Here is a 21,082-nt window from a genome sequence, read left to right as displayed (position 1 = left end):
ACTATTTTAATTAGTATATGAACATATAATACTGATGTATTACAAAGGTAGCAAGATTAATCTTTATAAACAGTCATACCAGTGAATAGCATGTTCAAAATCCTTGTTGCATGTTTTGCAGTTGTATATAGGGTTATGTTGAAGATGTTGAACGTTTCCCTCAAAACCATCTCCTTGTCTGGCCATTTTTCTTTTGCAAAAATTGCAGGCAGTGTAGTACCATGGTTTGTTCAAATCAATGGCCTCAATTTTAGCAACAACCATATAATTTCCAGCCTATTTTGAAGCATTTAAATGACAATAAATTTGTAGTAAAATCCTATTTGAATTAGTTAAAACAAAAAATAACGCTTGGGTAAATGAAAACTGCCAAAATATTTACCGTTTTTGCTTTAATAATTTCAGAAATTGTTCTCTTCATGGTTAACATTGCTTCAACAATACTGTGTTTTGACAAAGACCTATATCAAACTTCATGATCGATTTGTATAACATAGTAACAACATAATAATAGAGAAGATAGAGAGTAGAGATTGTAACCTCTTTGTACTCAATATGATCTATAGAATGTCGAGTAATGCTTAGTTTTATTTATAAGAGCATATGAAAAACCTAGCGTCAAATCAGAAAATCCAACCACTTAAATAAATTGGATTTTTTTATTCTTGTTTGAGCAACAAAATATTCTTATTCGTATGAATAAGGACATGAGTAGTGGTCAAGTAAATTTCTAATTTTTATTATCTTTTATGAAGAAAGAAATCTCGGATGAACTTATTCAAATGCTTTAATGCATTTCCTAAACTAAAAAATATCGGATATATTATTACCATTAATTTAAGTGGTTGATTGTTTGAGAAACTATCCTATTCAAATACATAATAATAAGGAAATAAAAGTTGGTCAAGTTAATGTTTTACTTTTATAATTTTTTATTAAGAAAGCATAAGAATCCAGTTTCAATATGTCAAATTGTCACTTCGATTGGTAATATCAATAAGCATGCAAAAAAAGCAACGATCAACTTTTCTGAGTAAGTGACAACACCGGTGAACCACAACCTTTTTACAATGCATGTGTCGTCCCTTGTCCTTTTTAGCACATACTTGTAGCACTTACACAGCATTTTCATCATGTACAATCACCTCGTTTTCCCACAACCATCATTATAACTATCGTCCTACAACATCCAACATTACGTATCCGCATTCTCAGCATCGACTGAGAGTAAAAAAACTCAAAACACCAAAAAATTATCAAGCGAAATCCAGACACTTAAGTGAAGATGGGAGAAGAAAAATCGGTGAACAATTATGACACCAACTACATCGGTGATTCCTCTAATTCAAACGACGACCACTCCAACTCCGATCCCACCAACTATTTCAGAAACATTTCCTTGTCATATTTTGCTGCCGAACCTTTCGAAATGCTCACTAAGCACAACAAGTTCAAGGAACTATTACAAACTCCTTGAGGTATTTGTTTGTTAGTCTCCATCCAATCCATAAACTTGGATTTATCTTGGTCATCGTGGATATTGGCTGAATGTTGATCTCCGTGTGTAAAGCTCATCATATTGTGATATTGATGCCTCTGATTGACTTTATTCTCTATATGATTGTCAACTTTTTCGTAAATCTGTCACATATTGTACGACAGTTTATGACTTGTAAGTACTCCAAACGTATAATAGAAACTAAATATTTTATAAGATAAAAAAACTTACATAGCCATAGGAAGACAATGAAGTTTTATCATGATCAAATGTGCATAATTCCTATAGGATCACAAAAAATAGTCCTTTATGATGAACAAATTGGTATTGCAAAAATATTTGGTTCTCGAATTCGCTAATACCTGGGTAGGAATTGACCAACTATATTTGTCCGGCTTCATTTTAAGCCAAGAATTTTAGGACGGTAGGCTTGTAATTTTTGGTGGCAGATTTATAGAGTGCTACTAAACAATAAGATCAATTTAGGGTTTCGAGTTTTGAAGGCCGTCTTCTTTATATTTGGGCATAACTATGTTTTCAGATAGATAACTTAAATGGGCTGTGATTGTATTAATGCATATAAAAGCCTAATAAGGGGGATCGGTTGGATTATGATTTTAAGAATGTAATATTTCTTAACAAAAGTTCGGTTTCATTTGGATAATAGTTGGTTTTGGGTGTATATATATCATGACTCAATGTCATATTGTATAATTACATGTATAAATCAATGGTATTTTTATTATCGGTTTTGCACATTTGATGTTTGTGCTATCTCGGTGATACGAAATAGTTAATTTGCATTTCTTATGTTCATGGCAGCTTATTTCACAAAATAATGATGGAAATAAAGAAATTCAAATATTTCAAAATTCTAACTGATGAAACCCTTTACCCAAAACTGAAGTCCTATACCCTAAATCCAAACCGTATACTTTAAATCCAAAATATATATCCCTAGATCCTTAACTCTAAACCTTAAATCCAAACCCTATACCCTAAACCCAAGTCCTATACCGTAAATCCAAACCGTATACTTTGAATCCAAATTCTATACCCTAAACCGAAACCGTTAATTTTAAATCCAAATGTGTATATATACTGGTCTAAATCCTAAACCCTAATTCCAAATCATATACAATAAACCCAAATCTTAGACTTAAAACCGAAACCGTAAACCCTAAACCAAAACCCAAGTATTTAACAAAATTAGCATGAAGGAAACATTTGAAAACTTTCGGTTGAATATAGGGGAATTTTACATATGGGCCTGCGTAAAAATCAATTAAACCCAATATCTGTAAAACGTGCTCGGTAAATAGTATCTTTAAAGTAATATTTAGTATGTTTCATTTTCTAATTACGAAAATCTAAATATAATTTTGTATTTTCATTCAAAAACTTTGATGTATTTAAAAGGTTTTTTAAGTCAGTGAACTGCTTTTATATTTAAAAGGTTTTTGTGATATATTAGCTAAGTGAAGGCCAAATGATGAACAAAATCATAACTTTTTTTCACTAACACCACAAATAAGTGCTAATTAATATCACAAAATACTCTTTAAGTACATCGAAACTACACTGACTGAACACACAAGATCAGCAAGGACTGTTTATAAATCATTGAAACGCATTGTTCAACAATCAAAATATCATATATTGCAATGATCCATGCAAATATAAAAGCAGTTCATCAATTGAATACAATAAGTTGAAACTATTGAAAATAACATATTTGAAAACTGGTTTACAAAACCAGAAGATAAATTCCGATATTGGTAGCCGAAACAACACAAAAACTAAAACATTTCAAACTTGGAGAGATTGTTAAAACAAAGACGTCAGTCAAACACTTGTGGCTCACCCATCTTGAACCAATCAACGTAAGGAATCTTGACCCCATCCATCTTCTCCTTTGCGAGCACAAGTTCAGTCTTTAGTTTATTCTTCTCCTTCCTCCTTGCGTCTTTCTTGAAGAGTTCCTTGAGTAACTCTAAATTACCTCGCACGCGATAGACTTCATGCTCTTCATCATGCTTGGCTGTGATGGCTTCCAATTGGTTCTGGTACATCAAGAGCATGGCTCGGTAGCGCTCCCTAGTCGCATTCTTTCCATTGTTGAAAGCCTCTTCGAGAGAATAACCGTAATCATCAACGATCGGTTTTTTGAGCTTTAGATCTCTGTTGAATGCCATCGCGAGATCTTGTCTTGCATGTGAACAAAAAAAATATTGATTAACATATACAACGATTATATAAGCAACACAATTAGAAAAATAATTATACTATTGATAATTCAGATCAAACATAGAGACAAAGCGACTAACAGTGAAATATATCTATTTAGTTAGATCCTCAAAATTAAACAATACATGATACTATAGAGATCTTATATATATATCCCTAGAAATATGATCGACATGTATTGTTCAATACCCAGATTATATAACGAAATATTGAATTAAGAAACCGTGATTCGATAATCAAATAACTGAGTAATGATATACATGTGTTGCTAAGAAAAAAAGAAAATGAAAGCTTACAAAGGATTTCTGTTTGAGATTAGGAGAGAATTGTAGAGACAATGTCGGCGAAGAAGACTGATATTAGGTTTGACAAGATAGGCAACCTCCTACAGTTTATATAGAAAGATGTGTTCTAGAAAAATGCCTTTCCAATTGCCCTATAAATGGTCATCCAATTAGATTCGAATACAATATTTATAAAACCTTTATATGTTTGAAACTATAAAGGTTTCCAACATATATATATTTCCTTATATATAGATATTGTCCGAAAACAAACAGAAAGTAATAGATTTTGAACTACTATATGGATTGCATCGTAACAGGAATTTAAAATATTGCCTTCCTTTTCGAATAGTAGAAAAATTTATTAGATATATCATGCCGATTTATTAGATATTTATGTGGTTATATATTTATAATCTTTCACTCATGTCAATAAATTAAGTTATAAAGATTTCAAGAAAGATCATCATTTCTATACCTCGATAGAATATTTAACTTAACCAATCCGATACGAAAAGACGTTTTGTTAAATTATAGACACAAACTCTTCGTAATAATTATTTAGTCAGGCCATTTCAAAAATTGAATGTAGTAAATCAGTTTCCTCTAATATTGTAAGATCTCAAAAATCCAAACTTGATTCGATATTGTCTATCACATAATGACGCCACCTTGAAGAATGTGATTTAGCCAAATCTATCAAACCACTTATCCCACCACTATACGTATAACCTACTTCCACTACCAAAGTCTTATATACAGAAATAGATATTTTGTAACTAAAGCAACTAAATCAAACGAATGTGTAACCAAAACATGAAAGCCAATTATAAGCTATAACAATAAGAAAAAAAATGAGATAGGCTAATAAAAAGGCATAATATAATATAACAAAATTAGTTTAGTTTAATAACAGACCAAATTTAAAGGAAAACTGGTTTTAAAAACCAGAAAATATGTTCCGAAAGACATAACCATAATATCAAAAAACATTAAACGTTTTAAACTTGAAGTAAACAAGAAATTGACAAGGTTAATCAAACATTTGTGGCTCATTCAACTTGTACCAATCGATGTAAGGAACCTTCACATCAGACGCCTTGGCCTCTGCAAGCACAAGTTCCGACTCTAGCTTCTCTTTCTCTTCGCTCATTGCAGACATGTTGAAGAGTTCGTGAAAGAGTTCTAGTTTACCTTGTATGCGAGCGACTTCAAGTTCTTGAGCATGTTTTTTGATGACCGCATCATGTAATTGCTTGTACATAAAGAGAATGGCTTGGTAATGCGCAGTCGTCCCCTCCATATTATTTTTGAATGCCTCTTCTAGAGAAGTACCGTAATCATCAGTCATCGGAGACTTGCGTTTAAGGTCCTTGTTGAATGCCATCGCGAGATCTTGGTCTTACTGTTATTATAAACAGTATTGGTTATAAAATTTATATTATCTAAGCGGAAATAATTTTTAGAATGATCAATAATAAGCATTTGTACACATAAGATCTCCTAAATTCTCATTGATTTTTACACATAACAATCTAAAAAATTGAACTAAAAGTGATTAGTTCATTGAATCTAAGTTATTATAAGCGTACCAAGATCATGGACTGGTTTTTGAACAAAAAGATGCATGACGGATACAAAACCTAAAAAATCTTGATTCAATTGGTAACAAAATATACAGAAAACGGATGGATCTACATGCAACATATTGAAAAGGAAAAACTAAGGAGAAAGAAAATTAACTTACCGAAAGTTGGAGAGACTCAATTGGAGAAGAAGAGAGATGAAAGGTTTTGGTCACAATTCTTCAGTGCTGTCTTTATAATGTCATCGCGGACTTTCGATGAGTCGTGTCTTTTCACATTACTTATCGAAATACATAAATTAAAAATATGTTAATTGTATTTACCTTTGCAATTAATAGTTTTATTTACCGACATAATCATATTTTGTGTGTGTGTTTTTATATAGTTCCCCTCCAAAATCGATTTATGTTGCATGTAAAACATGTTTTAAATAATTTACGATTTTCACTTCCGGTACAAAGAGCCCATAGTTTGCGTGTTTGTTTTTATATCTATGATCTAATTGCATAACCTTTTTAAGATTAATGTTTGCTTAAATAATCAAAAAAATTCTAAAAAGTAGTAGTTATTACGTATAATAGTCTAATCCTTGCTATTACAAAGAATCGTCTAAATAGTATTAGTTATTAAGGAGAAAATCAGCTGCAAAGTCAAAATAATAATAATAGACAAATATATGGGCTTAAATAATATTTGGGCATAATTTGTTTTAGTTGGGTATTACAAATGGGCTGAGATTGTATTACTACCAATAAAAGCCTAATAAGGGGGATCGGTTCGATAATCATTTTAAGATTAGTAAAACTTTGGTTACATTTTTTTTGTTATTCGGTATTTCAAATGGGCTGAGATTGTATTTATGCCAATAAAAGCCTAACAAAGGGGTATCGGTTCGATAATCATTTTACGAATGTAATGATTCCTAAACGTTGCCGATTGGCATAAATACAATCTTAAAATGTCAGAGCCAACCAAAGAAATTGGGATCTGGTTTAGATTGGAACTTTTAAAAGTTTTAATCCAAACAAAAGCAAAAAATAAAGGTACTTAGACCAAATCTTAAACAAAACCAAAGACAAAGGTACTTAGACCAAATTAAAAAAAATGATGCAAAAACACAGCCATAACAATAGAAATGACAGTTTTTTAAAAAAGGGACAGATCACTCGCCCTTGAGTTTCTTTTGAGAGAGTTTCTCGTTAACAGAGTGTTGATCCTCAAGGCAACTGTCTTCATCTTATTCGCTTTTTCTTTTGGACAAAGGAGTTGCTGTAAAACCACCAGAACCAGAGGAAATATCATCTGCGGACTCCAACATTAGGACCTGCAAGAGACAGATTTAATCGAATCAATATTATGCTAATGTAACAATCAAATTATTCGCAATTATAAGCAGTGTAATACCGGTTTAGGAGGCAAATCAGCAAATTCCTCAACCATTTCACGGTCATCAGTAGCCAATCGAACAACATACTGAGAGCTCTTTCTTTTGATGTTATCAACATCAACTGAAATCTCAAAAAGGACTCTCTTACCAAAGAGATCGCTAACTGCTTCTGGTAAGAAGTCTTCATCTTCATTCTACAATTACATAGAGATAACGCAATAAAAGAATTTATGGTGTTAATTAATGTAAATAGGAATTACTAAAAGTACCTCGTCATAGAGTTCAGCGGCAGAATGACGCACAATTTGTTGAGTATTAGCATCAAACAAAAGAAAATTAGCCTCACCGCTGTCGTCCTTAACATGAGCAATTAATTTGAACCTGAAAACAAAAATAAATAAACATCACAGAATATTTCCATGACGAACTACCTAACTAAAATGTGTGTATATCTAACCCGCACAATACCTGGAAATGACATCACTGTGTTCTTTATCACATGTATTGCAGAAGAACAAGGGCCGGTCATTGTCATCAATCATTGTCATCAACATTGGTTGTAGGCATCACTTTTTTGTTGTGGTATTTGCAACTTAAACATTGCCAGCCACGTTCAGTATCAATTGTTTCAATAGACTCCAGAGTGACAAAAGTGCCAACCTATTCGTCAATGACAATATGTTAAAAGCATTGATAACACATGGAGTATACTCATGTATAAAAAATTAAAAAAGTGAAGGGTGTAGTCCATATACCAGAGTACTATCAATGATCTCTCTTATGGTTAGCCTCTCATTAAGAACAAAAAACCTGGCACAAATAGATGTAGCAGTACCAACAGACCATTGGCTACTATCGTTCTTTGTAAGAGCAAGTGAATCATCAGGGAGACTGCCAAATCAAATAATCACACATAATTTAAAAATGTTTCAGTTAAAAATGACATTCAAAAATTAAAATAAAAATCTAGATGTATTGAAGTCCTCAATAGGTCTGGAACGTAAGACGCAGGAGACGTACCTTGCTTTGAACTCCTAAATAAATTCAAGTGTTGGGTTGAGCAAAATATGGATTGAATTATACCCGCTAGATATGGAGTAAGCACCTACAAAGTATTTTGATCTTATTAATATGTTATGCGAGTAATAGTTTTCCACAAATTGAAACAATATTATATACCTTTCCACTCTTTAACAGAAGAGAATCTGATAACACAAATAATCATGGTGGACATGTTACTCCTACTGTAATTGTATACTTGTTTAGCATAACAACCCCACAGAGTACACATCATCTTCACATTACTGTATAATATAAACTTAAGTTAAATACAGATTATAGATGTTTAGCTAGCAAAATTATTATTACGATTAAAAACTTAGTCTTACTTTGGGTCACGCAACTCAATCAAGAGCCTCATGTTATCTTTTCCTTTTATTATTTTGTTTTCCAGAGACCCGAAGTTAACTATTTGGCCAACCACATCTACATAACAAAAACAAGCGTCAAATAAGGAACAAGTATAACAAAAGTGAAAGACTCTTTAACTGTGTAAGAAACTAACTCACCAACCAAACAACTATGATCAAGATTTCCACCAAGAATATCAGAGAAGTCCGCGAAATACTTTTTGAGAACTGCACTTGGAAAATCATCAGCTTTACCAACAAATGTTGTTTGAAAGAAGCCAATTTTGTACGGATGTGGCGTTGTACGGTATTCACCAATAGCATCGTACACTTTGAACAACTGGACGACAATCGCATCTCCCTCGCGTAGCTTGTCATCGAATTTTTTGATGAGTTGTTCACCAACTGAAGCATGAATTCTTGTCCCCTGGTCACAAAAATTATAAGAGTTTTATAAACGTAGAATAAGTATATATCTCGAAATGAATCATAAACGATGCTTCCAAAAAAATGCATTTTGTGTGATTTATACTTACTTCTTTATCAACAAAAACCATTTCAATGGTGTTTCCTGATTCTTTGTTATAGTTTCTCCACAAGCGAACAATCCTAACTTCAATACGCGACGTATCTTTACGGGGTTTTAATTCTCTAACATAAGAAACAATGTTTTTGGATGCTCGCACCATTGCCATTGTTCTTGTAAGAGCTGAATGTTTGTATTTTAAGCATTCGGGTGTCTCCTATATATATAAAGGCGATTTATTTATCATATTAATGACCCCTAATAAAGAATGAAATCGTTTAAAGAAAGATATTAAATGTGTATTGTCAAAAAGTGATTTGCATATGCTATGATTTTAACTTGTGCAAGTAATGTAATAAATATGATATCAACCGGCGCAAGAAATTGGTTTGAATAATAAGGAAAGTTATTAATATTTATATTAGTTAACAATCTTGCACAAGTCTAAACTAAATATCTAATTATTATCCCCCACGCGAATATATATATGGGCTTAACTAAATCAACAATATATTTGGGCTTTTCTAAATAGGCTAAAGACATTTTTGCTCTCCTAAGATAATTAAAGCTAATTAAGAAGATAGGACCCAAATATTACCTCATTCTCAGCTTCAACTCAGCTAGTGAAAATGTCGGTACCGAAGCTACATACAGAATCTTCAAGCGCCTGGCTATTTATAACCAGTGCAAAGAATATAAAGTGTCATGCAATTAGCGATGCAACAGACTGACTAAATACGTAATGTGAAGCTCTAAATCGTTCTAATGAAACCGAAAACCAAACTTGAAAATCTCAAGAGAGGACTGTCTAAATGCTTGTTGAGTTATTAAGGAGAAGATAATCTTACAGTCCTTCTTCAGAGACTGAAGTCGAATCCAAGTTTGTTGTAAATGTCAGTTGTCTCTTCTTGTTCCATCAGTAGACAGTCCGCGAAATACTTCTCTGGACGTGGCAATTAGTTCGATGCTCAAGCTTCATGTTATTGTTTAAGAGAATCAATACCTCAACAGCAAGAAACAGATAGGTAGAAAAACTTCAAGAAGTTAATAATACATGGTCAACGAAGTTGTTTAACGATTATGTATGTAGCTTCTTCAACCTTTCAATCTCTGAAGGTTAATCAATCAATTAGATACAAAGATTATAAATGTTAATAAGCAGATCGTAGTTTATAGCTTAACATATGTCGAATCCAATCAGAGAAACCAAAAAATCTTTGTATCATAGCTTAAAAGTCGAATCCAATCAGAGAAACCAAAAAATCTTCGCCTCATAGCTTAAAAGTCGAATCCAATCAGAGAAACCAAAAAATATGTATATTCCGAGAGTATAGACAAACTTCACCTCGTCGATCTGATCGATGGTGGAGAGAAGGAAACTCATCTGGTCGTCGCTTCTTGACGCGATGGATCTGATTGAGTCTTCAGAGTGTCGAGAAGCAAACTCATCTGGTCAGATTGTCTTCATCGGTTTCAAACCATATCCCCCTTCAATTGATACGCGATTGAAAAAAAGAAGAAGAAGAAACTTCATGAGATACGACGGCGTTTTCCACTCCGCGGAGGCGAGTGAATAAAAAAAGAAAAAGAAAAATTCAAAAAATTCAACCAATAGAATTATAAGAATTTTCCTGAGAAGATTTATGTGATTGCCACGTCAGCAAAAATCACTAAAATGACTTCTCTTTTAATGTATAGGGGGATACTTCTTAGTATTTTGGTTTCAGATAAAAACTCTTAATTGTTAGGAATATTGTGATGTCGATTATAGAAAGTCTTGCTTACCAAAATTTACATGTACTTGGTCTCCAAGCTAAACCCTCATATTGTATCACTATATAAGGAGTTCATTATTCATGGAATAAGACACACCAATTCCTCTCTTCTCTTTTTTATTTATAATACGTTATCAGCCCGAAACCCTAGCCGTTGAACAAAACCCAAAACCCTAGTTACTTAAACAAAACCAACCCTGTTATCGTAGCCGTTGAGCCGATGGTGTTTCCTTCGTAAAATATTCTCAATCACCAAGCCATGCTATCGAGAGATAAGTAACCTCATGCTTAATGCTTTATAATTGAATGACTGATGTATTACTTTATAAAATCGTTTGTTATGCAATCAATTAACAAGTGATTTGAGGATTTTTGATGTGTTGTCATGATATCAATTATTCTGGTTGATTTGATCCTTTTGTTCAGTATATTTATCTATTACTGTTTTATAGCTTTAATTTTGGTTAAAGAAAAATCGTTCGTTTGTTTGGTTCACCACTGATAGCAAAGTGTCATTGTCATGTTTGTCTTTTTGTAGATCAGTTTACACCGTAATGGTTAGTCTCATTATTTGGTAAAATAAAAAAAATGATTACTAGAACGATAGGTGATTACATCACCAATTGGTTTATATAGAAAACAATCAACTATACTATACAAGATAATATATGAACATGATTAATGGTTGTCCGTCTGTTAATAGATGACGTTTGTTGGTTTGTTTGGTTGGTTTTACATTGGTTTGACTGTATTACTGATTTTGCGATTGTGTAATATGCAAGTAGTATTAGCGATCTGATTTATTTACCATGATTTGCAGATTATATTAAAATATATTATACCATATTATATATATGATTGATAGCCGTGAGAAATCATTAGTTTAAATTATGGTTATTCGAGTCAGATGTGAGTACAAGATCTAATTGTTATATGATGTATTATTCGTTAATTTCAAACTGTCGAGATGACCTAGTTGTTTGACTATAGAGATACATGTTTGGTATATAATCGTTTTTGAACTGTTTATATATTGCTAATAGTGATATTGGTAATGTTATTATTGATGTTCACTAAAATATGGCCATATTCATATGAGCAAATTTTGAATATTTCAGGATTATTTATTCTCATTAAAAGAGAAGAGATCATGTGAGATTATATCCAACCAAGAAACATGAGCAATTAGAATTCTTATCTCAGTTGCAATTTTTCTTACCTAGATAAGTATTTTATTTTTCAGGATAATAATTTACATGAAAATTCATACATGTGATATAAGATTTTTCTAGTAAATTGATTGATTGGGTAAGAACCTTGTTAAATAGCATGAAAATAAAGATCTAGTCCATATAATAATTACTACAGAAATCTTATATATTTCTTCTAATAACAAGGTCATATTATAATACATATCTTTATATAGTTTGAATTAATTTTATCATTATGTTTTAGTACCATTATATATATGAGGGTTTTAAATTTAAAGCTTGACCTTAAAAGATCCATAAGTCTTGAAGAATAATCTAAAGAAATGTATTATCACCTGAAGTGATTACCTAAAGCTCATTATGTATTTTGCTTGTAAAGATTATAAGACTTGAAGTCTGTAACCAACTATGTTGGATGTTAAGTTTAAAAATAATTTTTCTCGAAGAAAATTTTAATGATGCATATATAGTGAAAAGTTGTCCAGCAGACACTTGGTTGAAAAAAAAAACCCCACACAAATAATATTGGTAAAGAAAGTGAAAATAAAAGTTGTTGTAGACGTGAATGTGGATATATATATATATGGTTATGGTCAAAGTCAAGATCTAAAGAGTTTCTTTTTAGAACTCATACTCCCACTTGAAGTTGAGAATTAAAGATGGTAATAAAGAAATACCCAAGAGTTTCTATTTAGAACTCATTCTCTCACTGGAAGTTGAAAAATAAAGATAGTAATAAAGAAAGACCCAAGAGTTTCTATTTAGAACTCATTCTCTCACTTGAAGTTGAGAAAATAAAGATGATAATAAAGAAGAGATATGATTCAATCATCCAAAGATGAAACAAAATTATTGTGAGTACAATACAAGGTAATAAAACCTTATAGAATGTTCAAGAAGAGAATATATATATATAATGCTCCAGAAGAGTACATAATATTATTGCACATAAGAATGCAATTTAAAATCCTTATTGCATCGTACTCTTATAAGTCTCAAAAGTTAAAAGGATTTAAGAAAGAATACATGACCCATGTAGAGTATGTTATTGATTCAAAAATGAGATTCATTCGAGATTGATAAACCTATAGTAATATCATCTCGAGGGGAAGAGTTAAAAAATCTCACATTTTATGATAAGTTTAATATCCAGAAGATTATGTTTGCACTAAAACTAAAATTGATGAATCATTCTCAAAGTAAATATGTGGGATTTTGAGACACTTATGTTGAGACACTAAGCGAAAGAAATGTTAAATTCATTTCAAATCAGAAATATTTCTAGACAATAAAAGTATAGTTGTGAAAGTGCTTGGATCCTCTTATATATTGTACTATACAAAGATTAGTGTAATGGAAATAAATATATAATAAACCAGAAGTTTATAAAATATTTGGCATGAACCAGTTAGACCATTTTGGTTCAGTAATGATGTGAAAAGATACATAAAGATTTAGGTGAATATTCATTGAAGAACAACAAGATTCTTGCGAATGATTTCACATATGTTGCTTGCTCATAAGATAAAATGGTAATACGGTTTTCACCAGCCAAATGAAGTTATTGGCATGAATAAAGGAGATGGTAGTGGACTGATCACCCACTATGCATCTTTATAATATTGGTGAATCCACTTCTTAAAGTCTTTGACGACTATAGAAAAAATCACTGGGATAAGTGTTAAACATTTTGAGCAACACTAATTCGCATCAAGCCAACAAGTAATCACTGGTTCTCCCCGTCATTGGTATCGGGTCAGAAACCAACCATTTTCCATCGAAGAATGTTGGATGTGTGATATACATTCCAATTGCTCCACCATAGAGCTTTAATTAAGATGGATTTTCAAATGAGGTTGAAATTATATGTTGGATATAAATCTTCATTGATACTTAAGAATCTAGAGCCATCCCTGAAGGATATAAGTAAGGCTCGATATGAATGCTAAAAGTGAATTAGTATTTCCAACATAAAGGGGAGAAAAATAAACAGCTGGAAAATAAAATAAGTTGAAATTAATTATCAATGATCCTCAGACTAAAAAGAATGTGAAATAGAAGTCCAAAAGATAATTCAGTTGTAGAGCTTAGTAAAGTAGTTGATAGACACATTTTCTGACCCATATAGATAGAGTGATCAAGTCACATATACCAGCTGTAAATGCTCCAGTAAGAATAAATGTTCTACAAGAACAATATCAAACTGCTAGTCACGCCTGCAATGTGGTAGATATATTGGTTCCAACGATAAAAATTCTCGTAAATGAAAAGGAGCGTATATTGATAATGGTCAAAACGAGGCAATATAGTTTTGAATGATCTCTAGAAGAGACATTAAACATGACTGAAAGAAATGCAGGTACCTGAAACAATGAAGAGATCTCAATAAGTTATGTCATGTATGAAACAAAATGGAACCGATAAGCAATCGACGTCGATGATATTTATGCCTATAAAGTAGCATTTGATATGATGAATGAGAAATAGGAACATGAAATAAATTCTATTGAAAAGTGTACGCAAAGAGATGATTGGCCAAATCAAAAAGAAGCAATAGACATAGATAAAAACTCTTCTAAAAGAGAGAGGTATTTGGACCAGTAGTCCATACACTAGAAGGTGTAAAACAAGTGGGATAGAATTGAGTCGTTGCACCAAATAAAGATCAATATGGAATTGATTGTGAAGAGACATAGTCTCATGTAGAAGATGCAACTACTTTCATGTTCCTTATTAGTCTGGCAATAAAAGAAGAACTTGAATTATACAACCCACTGGAAACTGATAATCCCTAAAGGATTGTTGATATCAAAATCATGTTCCCGGGAACTCTAGCTATTCGATCGAAATATGTTTTATGAGATATATGAAATATTTGAAGTTAATCAATACATATTTGTATTTATTTAGAGCTTATAGATCAATAGAATTATTGATTTGAATATAATCAAAACTCCTGAAGAGTTATAGAAAAATTGTATTTTGGAAGAAAACTATTGACAATACCATATTGTCTTTATGTATTCTAAACTGGAGATCTAAAACTGAGATGTTATCATAAAGATCCTTAAAGGATTTCATTTAAGATGTTCATATATGTTTGGTCCTGAAGTACCATACTTAAGAGTGTTATTTGAGAAAGTTACTAATCTCTTTCATAACTGAAAGATATAATTTCATATGACAAGAAAGAAAGTCATAATAGTAACCTTTATAGTTATGAATGAATAACTCTTATGTACGAAGCGAATGTCTAGAAGAATATATGTAAGAAATTTGGCTTGAAGCCCAAATAGACTAAGAAATTATTATCTATATCAAATGAGAATTGAGGATCAGAAGTCCATAGATATTGAATACTCTAATGGAAAGAGTTTATTATGATCTCAATTTCAAAAGAGATTTATTTGATTAGAATGCATATCCTGAAGATATTGCTTCCACGGGAAAAAGTATGAAAATATGTGTGGTTGTACTCTTTTTCCTTATTATGGTTTTTTATCTTACTGGATTTTTCCATGACAAGGTTTTAACGAGGCAACATAGAACACACAAATGATAGACACTCAAAGAGAATGTTATCATTTCAAAACTGAAAGTCTATCATCATCATGTATCCTTTGAGATCATGAGTCTTAGCAAAAATCAACATGAGTCTTAGCAAAACTCAACATGAGTCATATCAAGACTCATGCACTACAGAAGAATGGCAATGTACGTATCCTACAAGTTCGTTCAAGTGACATTCTGTTGACTTATTCACCAAGGCGCTAACCACTGCTACTTTCAAGAAGTTAGTTCATCTAATCGGACTACGTCGTTTCGAAGATCTAGACATATGTGCACATGAGGGGAAGTCATTACGCGTTGCATTCTTTTTCTCTTAACCCTGATTTTTTCCATTGGGTTTTTCTGGTGAGGTTTTTAACGAGGCAACATCTACGGCGTTTTGAAAGTACTTTGGTATAATGGACATCAAGGGGAAGTGTTAGGAATATTGTGATGTCGATTATAGAAAGTCTTGCTTACCAAGATTTACATGTACTTGGTCTCCAAGCTAAACCCTCATATTGTATCACTATATAAGGAGTTCATTATTCATGGAATAAGACACACCAATTCCTCTCTTCTCTTTTTTATTTATAACATTAATTTAGAATTTCTGAATAAATAATCGAAACTAAAAGTAAATGCATAAGTAGCGAAATCCATTATGTTGTAAACATAATAGCTATAGAAAAATGACATTAATTATTTATTCGAATAGAAAATGGCTCTTGTCAGAGATTTGAATTACCTAATTTAATAATTAGTATCAATCGTTACCTATTTTTAAAAATGATTATAAGTTGTAACACAAATAAATGTGTAAATCAAAACAAATGTCCACAACAGCTACGAGACTATAAATTTGATAATAGTTATAGTGCTGCGGTCGTCTCTATAGTCTCGTGGTCTGAGCTTCTTGTGAGTGTTATCACGATTCACGAGGCCAGAGTTCGATGAGAGCCGACAGCAGTTGATGATGATGATGATGAACAAGAAGCCTTCTTTAAGATTTGAGGTACTCTAAAGTACCTTATCTTTTTACTCGCACTGCGTGTTGAGAAAGAAACCGGTCAGCCTTTATATTACGAATTAAAAATTTATATAAAACTGTACATAAGAAAAACGCGAAGGACATTTTATACAAGTTTGATATACTACTTAGTATGTTTGAAAATTGGTTAACAATTTTTATGATAATTAAATATACTCTTATATGGTTAAAAGTACGTAAAACGACCATCTATCGTCGTCTAAAATAATGATAAAAATAAAAATCCAACTGTTTCGCAAAGACTAGCGTTCGATGACACCAAATTAATCAAAACTATAACTCGAAGATAACCCACAAACAAATAAATGAAAACAAATCCAATACCAAGACATAAGAAATCATATTAACACAAGAATATCTCTTAACGAAAAAAAAAAAACAAACAAACGAAATATAAAATATATTCAACTTTTTGTTTCTTGTTCTGCATAAGGAACAAAAGCTAGAAGCCATGAGCCTTAAGACTGATGTCATTGAACCTGAACTGTGATCTTAAGTTCAGCATCTGATCTCATACGATCCCGCTTTGGTTATGTATCTAACCCACTCAACCGTGTTGTAACCGCTCTTCTCCCACACCTACAAAGCAATCCAGTTACTGGTCAAATCCACGGAAAGAGTGAAGTTTACGAGCTAACCATTGTAGTGATCATTTTTAGACCAGAAGCAAATACAAATAACATAAAGATCATAATGATTCATATACTTAGGCATCACATTCTTGGTCTTCAAAAGGCATAGAAATTAAAACGTACCTTGAGGAAACGAACTCGCAAACCAGATGCTGTGAACATTGGCACCTGAAATTAAAACGAAGCTGAGACGGTTAACTGACAATCATATTAAGCAATCTGGTTCTATTTAACAGTGCCAACAAGAGAAGAAGATTGACCTGAAACTCCATCTGGATTGGTGGCCTTGTCCAAGATTTCTTTTCTCCCATCGTTGAGATCAACTCAATCTCCGCACTTAGTGTGGACTCAGTTTGTCCTGGAAATTTTCTTATCCTGAATAGTGAAGAGAGAAGGCAAACTATTGATAAAACACCAACCAATCGAGTTAAGGGATTGTTCTTAAGAGAGTATAGAAAACTGACTTCCAAACCAAGCAATCGATTGATGGATTGTACTTAGCGCGACCAGTTGTCACTTGGAAGTTAGTCTTTGCTGTTTGTTTTGGCACTGGAATTTTAACTACGACTCCGAGGGCAAACATTTTAGCGCCAAACACACTTTTGACCTGAAAATACAAAACACGAGAGAAGATTGTAAGAAAGCAAATATCAAGCTGGGTTTGTCTACTTGATGTTTTTGAAGTAAAGCTACTTACCTTGACATTTACTTCCATGCGTGTACGACCAAGTTCTTTGATTGTTGGTAATACGCGGAAAGGCAGATTCACACCCTCTGTTATTCGATACCTGAGATATCATCAAGTCAATACACTTTGTTTGACATTCGAACAATAGGCAATAGTGAAAATTCCAGTACTTCTTACTTCATCAGTTCAAATTCACCATCCGGGGGTACAAAGCTAACGGTCTTCTCGGAGTTGAATCTAGTCAGGTTCACACACTGGTGAAATGTGACATCATCAAGCTCAATGGTTTTACCACTGCACAACAAGAGTGAGCCAGGTGAGGAGAAAGAAAAATCGGTGTAGCTAGTGTGAGTCACTGCTTTAACAAAACTTACCTCTTAGCTGGACGAGATTTCATTTCAGATTCCTTCTCAAGACCAAGCTTATCATTCAACCCCAACTTCAAATCAGGCATTCCCGAAAGGAAACATTTCATTAAAACTTTCCCCGTCACATCACAACGAAGAACATTACCTAACAGTTGCCAAAAAAAAAAAACAGTCATACAGAAGAGAATCAGGAAGAAATAAACCTTCAAAAATGAAAGTATTTACCTTTAGAGGACATCAGAAGGTTTACACTTTCCACAATATCCAGAAACACCTGCATCAGTGAGAATGCATAATATCAGCACTCTCGCAGAACCTAACAACTGACATACAGAGTCAAAAAATAAAATCAATTCTTACCTCATTCTTTTTATAAGAAAGGCCCTCTCTCCTCCAACCAACAGCACCGGTAACTTGTAACGTTGCATTTGGAACAGGTTTGTCCTTGGGCTGTAAAGACAAGAGGCTTACTAATTTAAAACTTATGAAGTAAAAAAAAAAAAGCAACATAATCTCGGTCTGCAGAAAATACTGCTTCACTGGCAAGCACATATGCATAGATATGCCTTTACCTTGGATGAAAATGGTGAGCGTACACCTTCCTGAGTAATATAAAGCTTCAAAATTTCAGGAGAGAGATTCTGTGGATAGCCAAAATCCATAATCTCTGCAAATTCCATACAAAATGGTTATGATTAAATTTCCTCGAAACATAACAGTAGTTACTAGTTAAAGAAAGCACACTATCATGCTTACTTACCGTCCAACAACTCATAAATGAGAACAAAGTTATTCCTAATAGCGTCTTCATCAAAAGCTCCACCAAAGTACGATTTGAACAAAGCAACAGCCTAAAAGCAGTCAGATTTGTAAAAAAAAAAAAATCAATCTTTTAACCTCTTCAGCTTGGACTAGAATCAAAGTGTTACCTCAACAACGAATTTGAATCCACAAGCTACATTAGCGTTGCTACTGACAACAATCACAATGTAGACATTGCTGATTCGCATGTAGACGAAGGAGCAGCCACCAATCTGACGCACAGGACAGTTCCCTAGCTCCTTGGTTTGCATTATATGCGTTCTAAATGCATCCACCATGTTTCCTCTAATGATCAAATCAGATTCAGAGAACAGCTCGAATCCATCAGAATTCCAAAAGAGAAGCTCGCTTACCCGACGTCGTCTCGGTAAGTGCGATTGATGAGTACATCGCCACGGAGATTCAGAAAGTAGATGGCCGAAGCTGCCACCGGCATCTTCGATCCGAGTGATTCTTTTGCACGGATCGAAGAGAAGAGCTGGTCTCCGGAGATTTGAGATGAATTCGACGAGATCTCGCTTACGGAAGGAATCAGAAATGAGGACGACGAACAGGTGAGAATACGGAAGTGTTCGACTATTATAATGGGCCGGTAATTTATAAATGGGCCTATTTTAATTCGATTCTGTTCCGTTACATCTTTGATTGTTTTAGTGACATTGGTTCGATTTATCACCTCCCCTCTTTGTCGTTATGTGAAACTAAAGAGAGAGAGAGAGAGAGGGAGAGTAGAAAAAAATGACAGCTCATGAGTGTTTTACCATAGATAAAGAGCTTCTTTTTTTACTCGGTTGAAAAAACATTTACACAAAGGTAAGCGACATAAGCGCAAGCCAAGACCCAGACGAACGAGAGAGAGAGAGGAGGAGATGGCTGAGGCAAGATTACTTGACATGTCGAGAGTGTTCCATTCATCCCAGGTCTCTCTATCTTTCTCTTCCATTACTCTCCCTTACTTTACTTTGGTGCAAAACACAATAAAGGTTTCTCCTTTATGAGTTTTCTGTTTATGTTATAACCCAACACAGGGAGGATACACGCTACCAACAACCTGTACCAGAGATACGGTCCAAAGGGTTTCATGGAGATCAAGATCCTCGAAAACGACAACCTTTACGTCCGTGCCGACTTGCCCGGTGTTCCCGACGACGGTGTCCGCCACAGAGTCGACTCCGTGAGACAAAAGGTTGTATTTTTCTCCGGTGAAGAAACTCTCGGCGGCGACGGCGATAAGGTTGACGACGACGTTCGCGAGTACTCCGGGACAGCCGGTTTAGGGTGTGACTGCTGCGAGATAACCGGGGTGGATGCGAAGATGAAAGATGGAGTGTTGAGGATGATTGTGTCAAGGGTCAAAATCAAAGACCATGACAACAAGTGTACGCACTTTCTCCCTACCCAACACAGGTTCGAAGCCACTCAAATAAAGATCACACCTTTTTTTTTGCATTATCCATTAAATGCTTATATAGTTTGTTTATAGGTAAATCTGGAAGTTACAATACATATGAACCTTTGTTTAAGATGTTTAAAGCGGCTGAGCCCAATCCATTTGTGGTGAAAGGTTGTAAGCTTTGAACCAGTAGGAGACGAAGAGGTGATGGAGGAGGTTTTTGCGTTTCATTCGACTTGCCAGGTGTTTGTAGTGATGATATATTGGTGCATCCTAATGAGAATGAAGTCAAGTTCTATGGTGAGAACAAGGAGGTCTATGAGCACGATGATAGTTGCCGTATCTTCATGGGAGCCATCACCCGTTCTAGCGTTTGTGCTCCTGGAGTTCCCCTTTTGAGCCACGACATCGCTTGGGATGCTGAGTTTGGTGTTCTCACGGTCCGTATCACACCTCCTGGTAGCAGTAACACCAACAGGGAGTAGTAGTTCACACGGTTTCATCTCTCTACTTCATTTCACATGTGTTGTCTTGTTTTATTTTGGGAGAACTTTTAGTTGGCTACTAATAAGTCTTTTGTGTTTTAAGTTTGGACAATTATGTGTGACTGTGTCTTTGTTTTGGTGTTTGTTATCGAATGACTTACTTGGTGTCCA

General features: G+C 33.6%; 4 protein-coding genes across 4 annotated transcripts; 1 reads left to right on the top strand and 3 right to left on the bottom strand.

The window, feature by feature from the left end:
• Positions 1 to 6,852: 6,852 nt before the first annotated feature.
• On the bottom strand, positions 6,853 to 8,236 carry LOC125582437. The gene is made up of 7 exons (XM_048749142.1): positions 8,182 to 8,236; positions 8,086 to 8,107; positions 7,758 to 7,893; positions 7,607 to 7,662; positions 7,272 to 7,383; positions 7,020 to 7,196; positions 6,853 to 6,939 (listed from the first exon to the last, which is right to left on the bottom strand). Exons 1-7 carry the CDS (start codon positions 8,234 to 8,236, stop codon positions 6,853 to 6,855), a joined length of 645 nt encoding a protein of 214 aa, XP_048605099.1.
• On the bottom strand, positions 7,181 to 9,729 carry LOC125581838. The gene is made up of 2 exons (XM_048747905.1): positions 8,948 to 9,729; positions 7,181 to 8,838 (listed from the first exon to the last, which is right to left on the bottom strand). The coding sequence occupies exons 1-2, from the start codon at positions 9,104 to 9,106 to the stop codon at positions 8,488 to 8,490; spliced, it is 510 nt and encodes a 169-aa protein (XP_048603862.1). The 5' UTR covers positions 9,107 to 9,729; the 3' UTR covers positions 7,181 to 8,487.
• A 7,096-nt stretch (positions 9,730 to 16,825) lies between these two features.
• LOC106436413 (AP-2 complex subunit mu) lies at positions 16,826 to 19,621 on the bottom strand. The gene is made up of 13 exons (XM_048747903.1): positions 19,387 to 19,621; positions 19,141 to 19,318; positions 18,972 to 19,062; positions 18,784 to 18,878; positions 18,572 to 18,661; positions 18,437 to 18,485; positions 18,218 to 18,356; positions 18,021 to 18,137; positions 17,853 to 17,943; positions 17,620 to 17,762; positions 17,416 to 17,530; positions 17,279 to 17,323; positions 16,826 to 17,102 (listed from the first exon to the last, which is right to left on the bottom strand). Exons 1-13 carry the CDS (start codon positions 19,467 to 19,469, stop codon positions 17,022 to 17,024), a joined length of 1,317 nt encoding a protein of 438 aa, XP_048603860.1. The 5' UTR covers positions 19,470 to 19,621; the 3' UTR covers positions 16,826 to 17,021.
• Positions 19,622 to 19,736: 115 nt separating this feature from the next.
• On the top strand, positions 19,737 to 21,082 carry LOC106436410 (putative 57 kDa heat shock protein). The gene is made up of 3 exons (XM_013877377.3): positions 19,737 to 19,953; positions 20,062 to 20,440; positions 20,517 to 21,082. Exons 2-3 carry the CDS (start codon positions 20,115 to 20,117, stop codon positions 20,518 to 20,520), a joined length of 330 nt encoding a protein of 109 aa, XP_013732831.2. The 5' UTR covers positions 19,737 to 19,953; positions 20,062 to 20,114; the 3' UTR covers positions 20,521 to 21,082.

The sequence above is a fragment of the Brassica napus genome, chromosome C2, assembly GCF_020379485.1.
Source record: "Brassica napus cultivar Da-Ae chromosome C2, Da-Ae, whole genome shotgun sequence".
Classification (NCBI taxonomy): domain Eukaryota; kingdom Viridiplantae; phylum Streptophyta; class Magnoliopsida; order Brassicales; family Brassicaceae; genus Brassica; species Brassica napus.
Note: the sequence above shows the minus strand (reverse complement) of the source record. Positions and strands in the feature narration are given on the sequence as shown.

Coding starts and splice junctions, on each gene's coding strand:
- LOC125581838 (XM_048747905.1), bottom strand. CDS start 9,106: ATGGCAATGGTGCGAGCATCCAAAAACATTGTTTCTTATGTTAGAGAA. Junction 8,839..8,947: donor TGGTTTTTGTTGATAAAGAA/GTAAGTATAAAT, acceptor TTTTGTGACCAG/GGGACAAGAATTCATGCTTC.
- LOC106436413 (XM_048747903.1), bottom strand. CDS start 19,469: ATGCCGGTGGCAGCTTCGGCCATCTACTTTCTGAATCTCCGTGGCGAT. Junction 18,662..18,783: donor GCTCACCATTTTCATCCAAG/GTAAAGGCATAT, acceptor TTGTCTTTACAG/CCCAAGGACAAACCTGTTCC. Junction 18,357..18,436: donor CCTTCTGATGTCCTCTAAAG/GTAAATACTTTC, acceptor GGCAACTGTTAG/GTAATGTTCTTCGTTGTGAT.
- LOC125582437 (XM_048749142.1), bottom strand. CDS start 8,236: ATGTCCACCATGATTATTTGTGTTATCAGATTCTCTTCTGTTAAAGAG. Junction 7,384..7,606: donor ATTGATACTGAACGTGGCTG/GCAATGTTTAAG, acceptor TTTTGTTTTCAG/GTTCAAATTAATTGCTCATG. Junction 6,940..7,019: donor CTGATTTGCCTCCTAAACCG/GTATTACACTGC, acceptor TGTCTCTTGCAG/GTCCTAATGTTGGAGTCCGC.
- LOC106436410 (XM_013877377.3), top strand. CDS start 20,115: ATGGAGATCAAGATCCTCGAAAACGACAACCTTTACGTCCGTGCCGAC.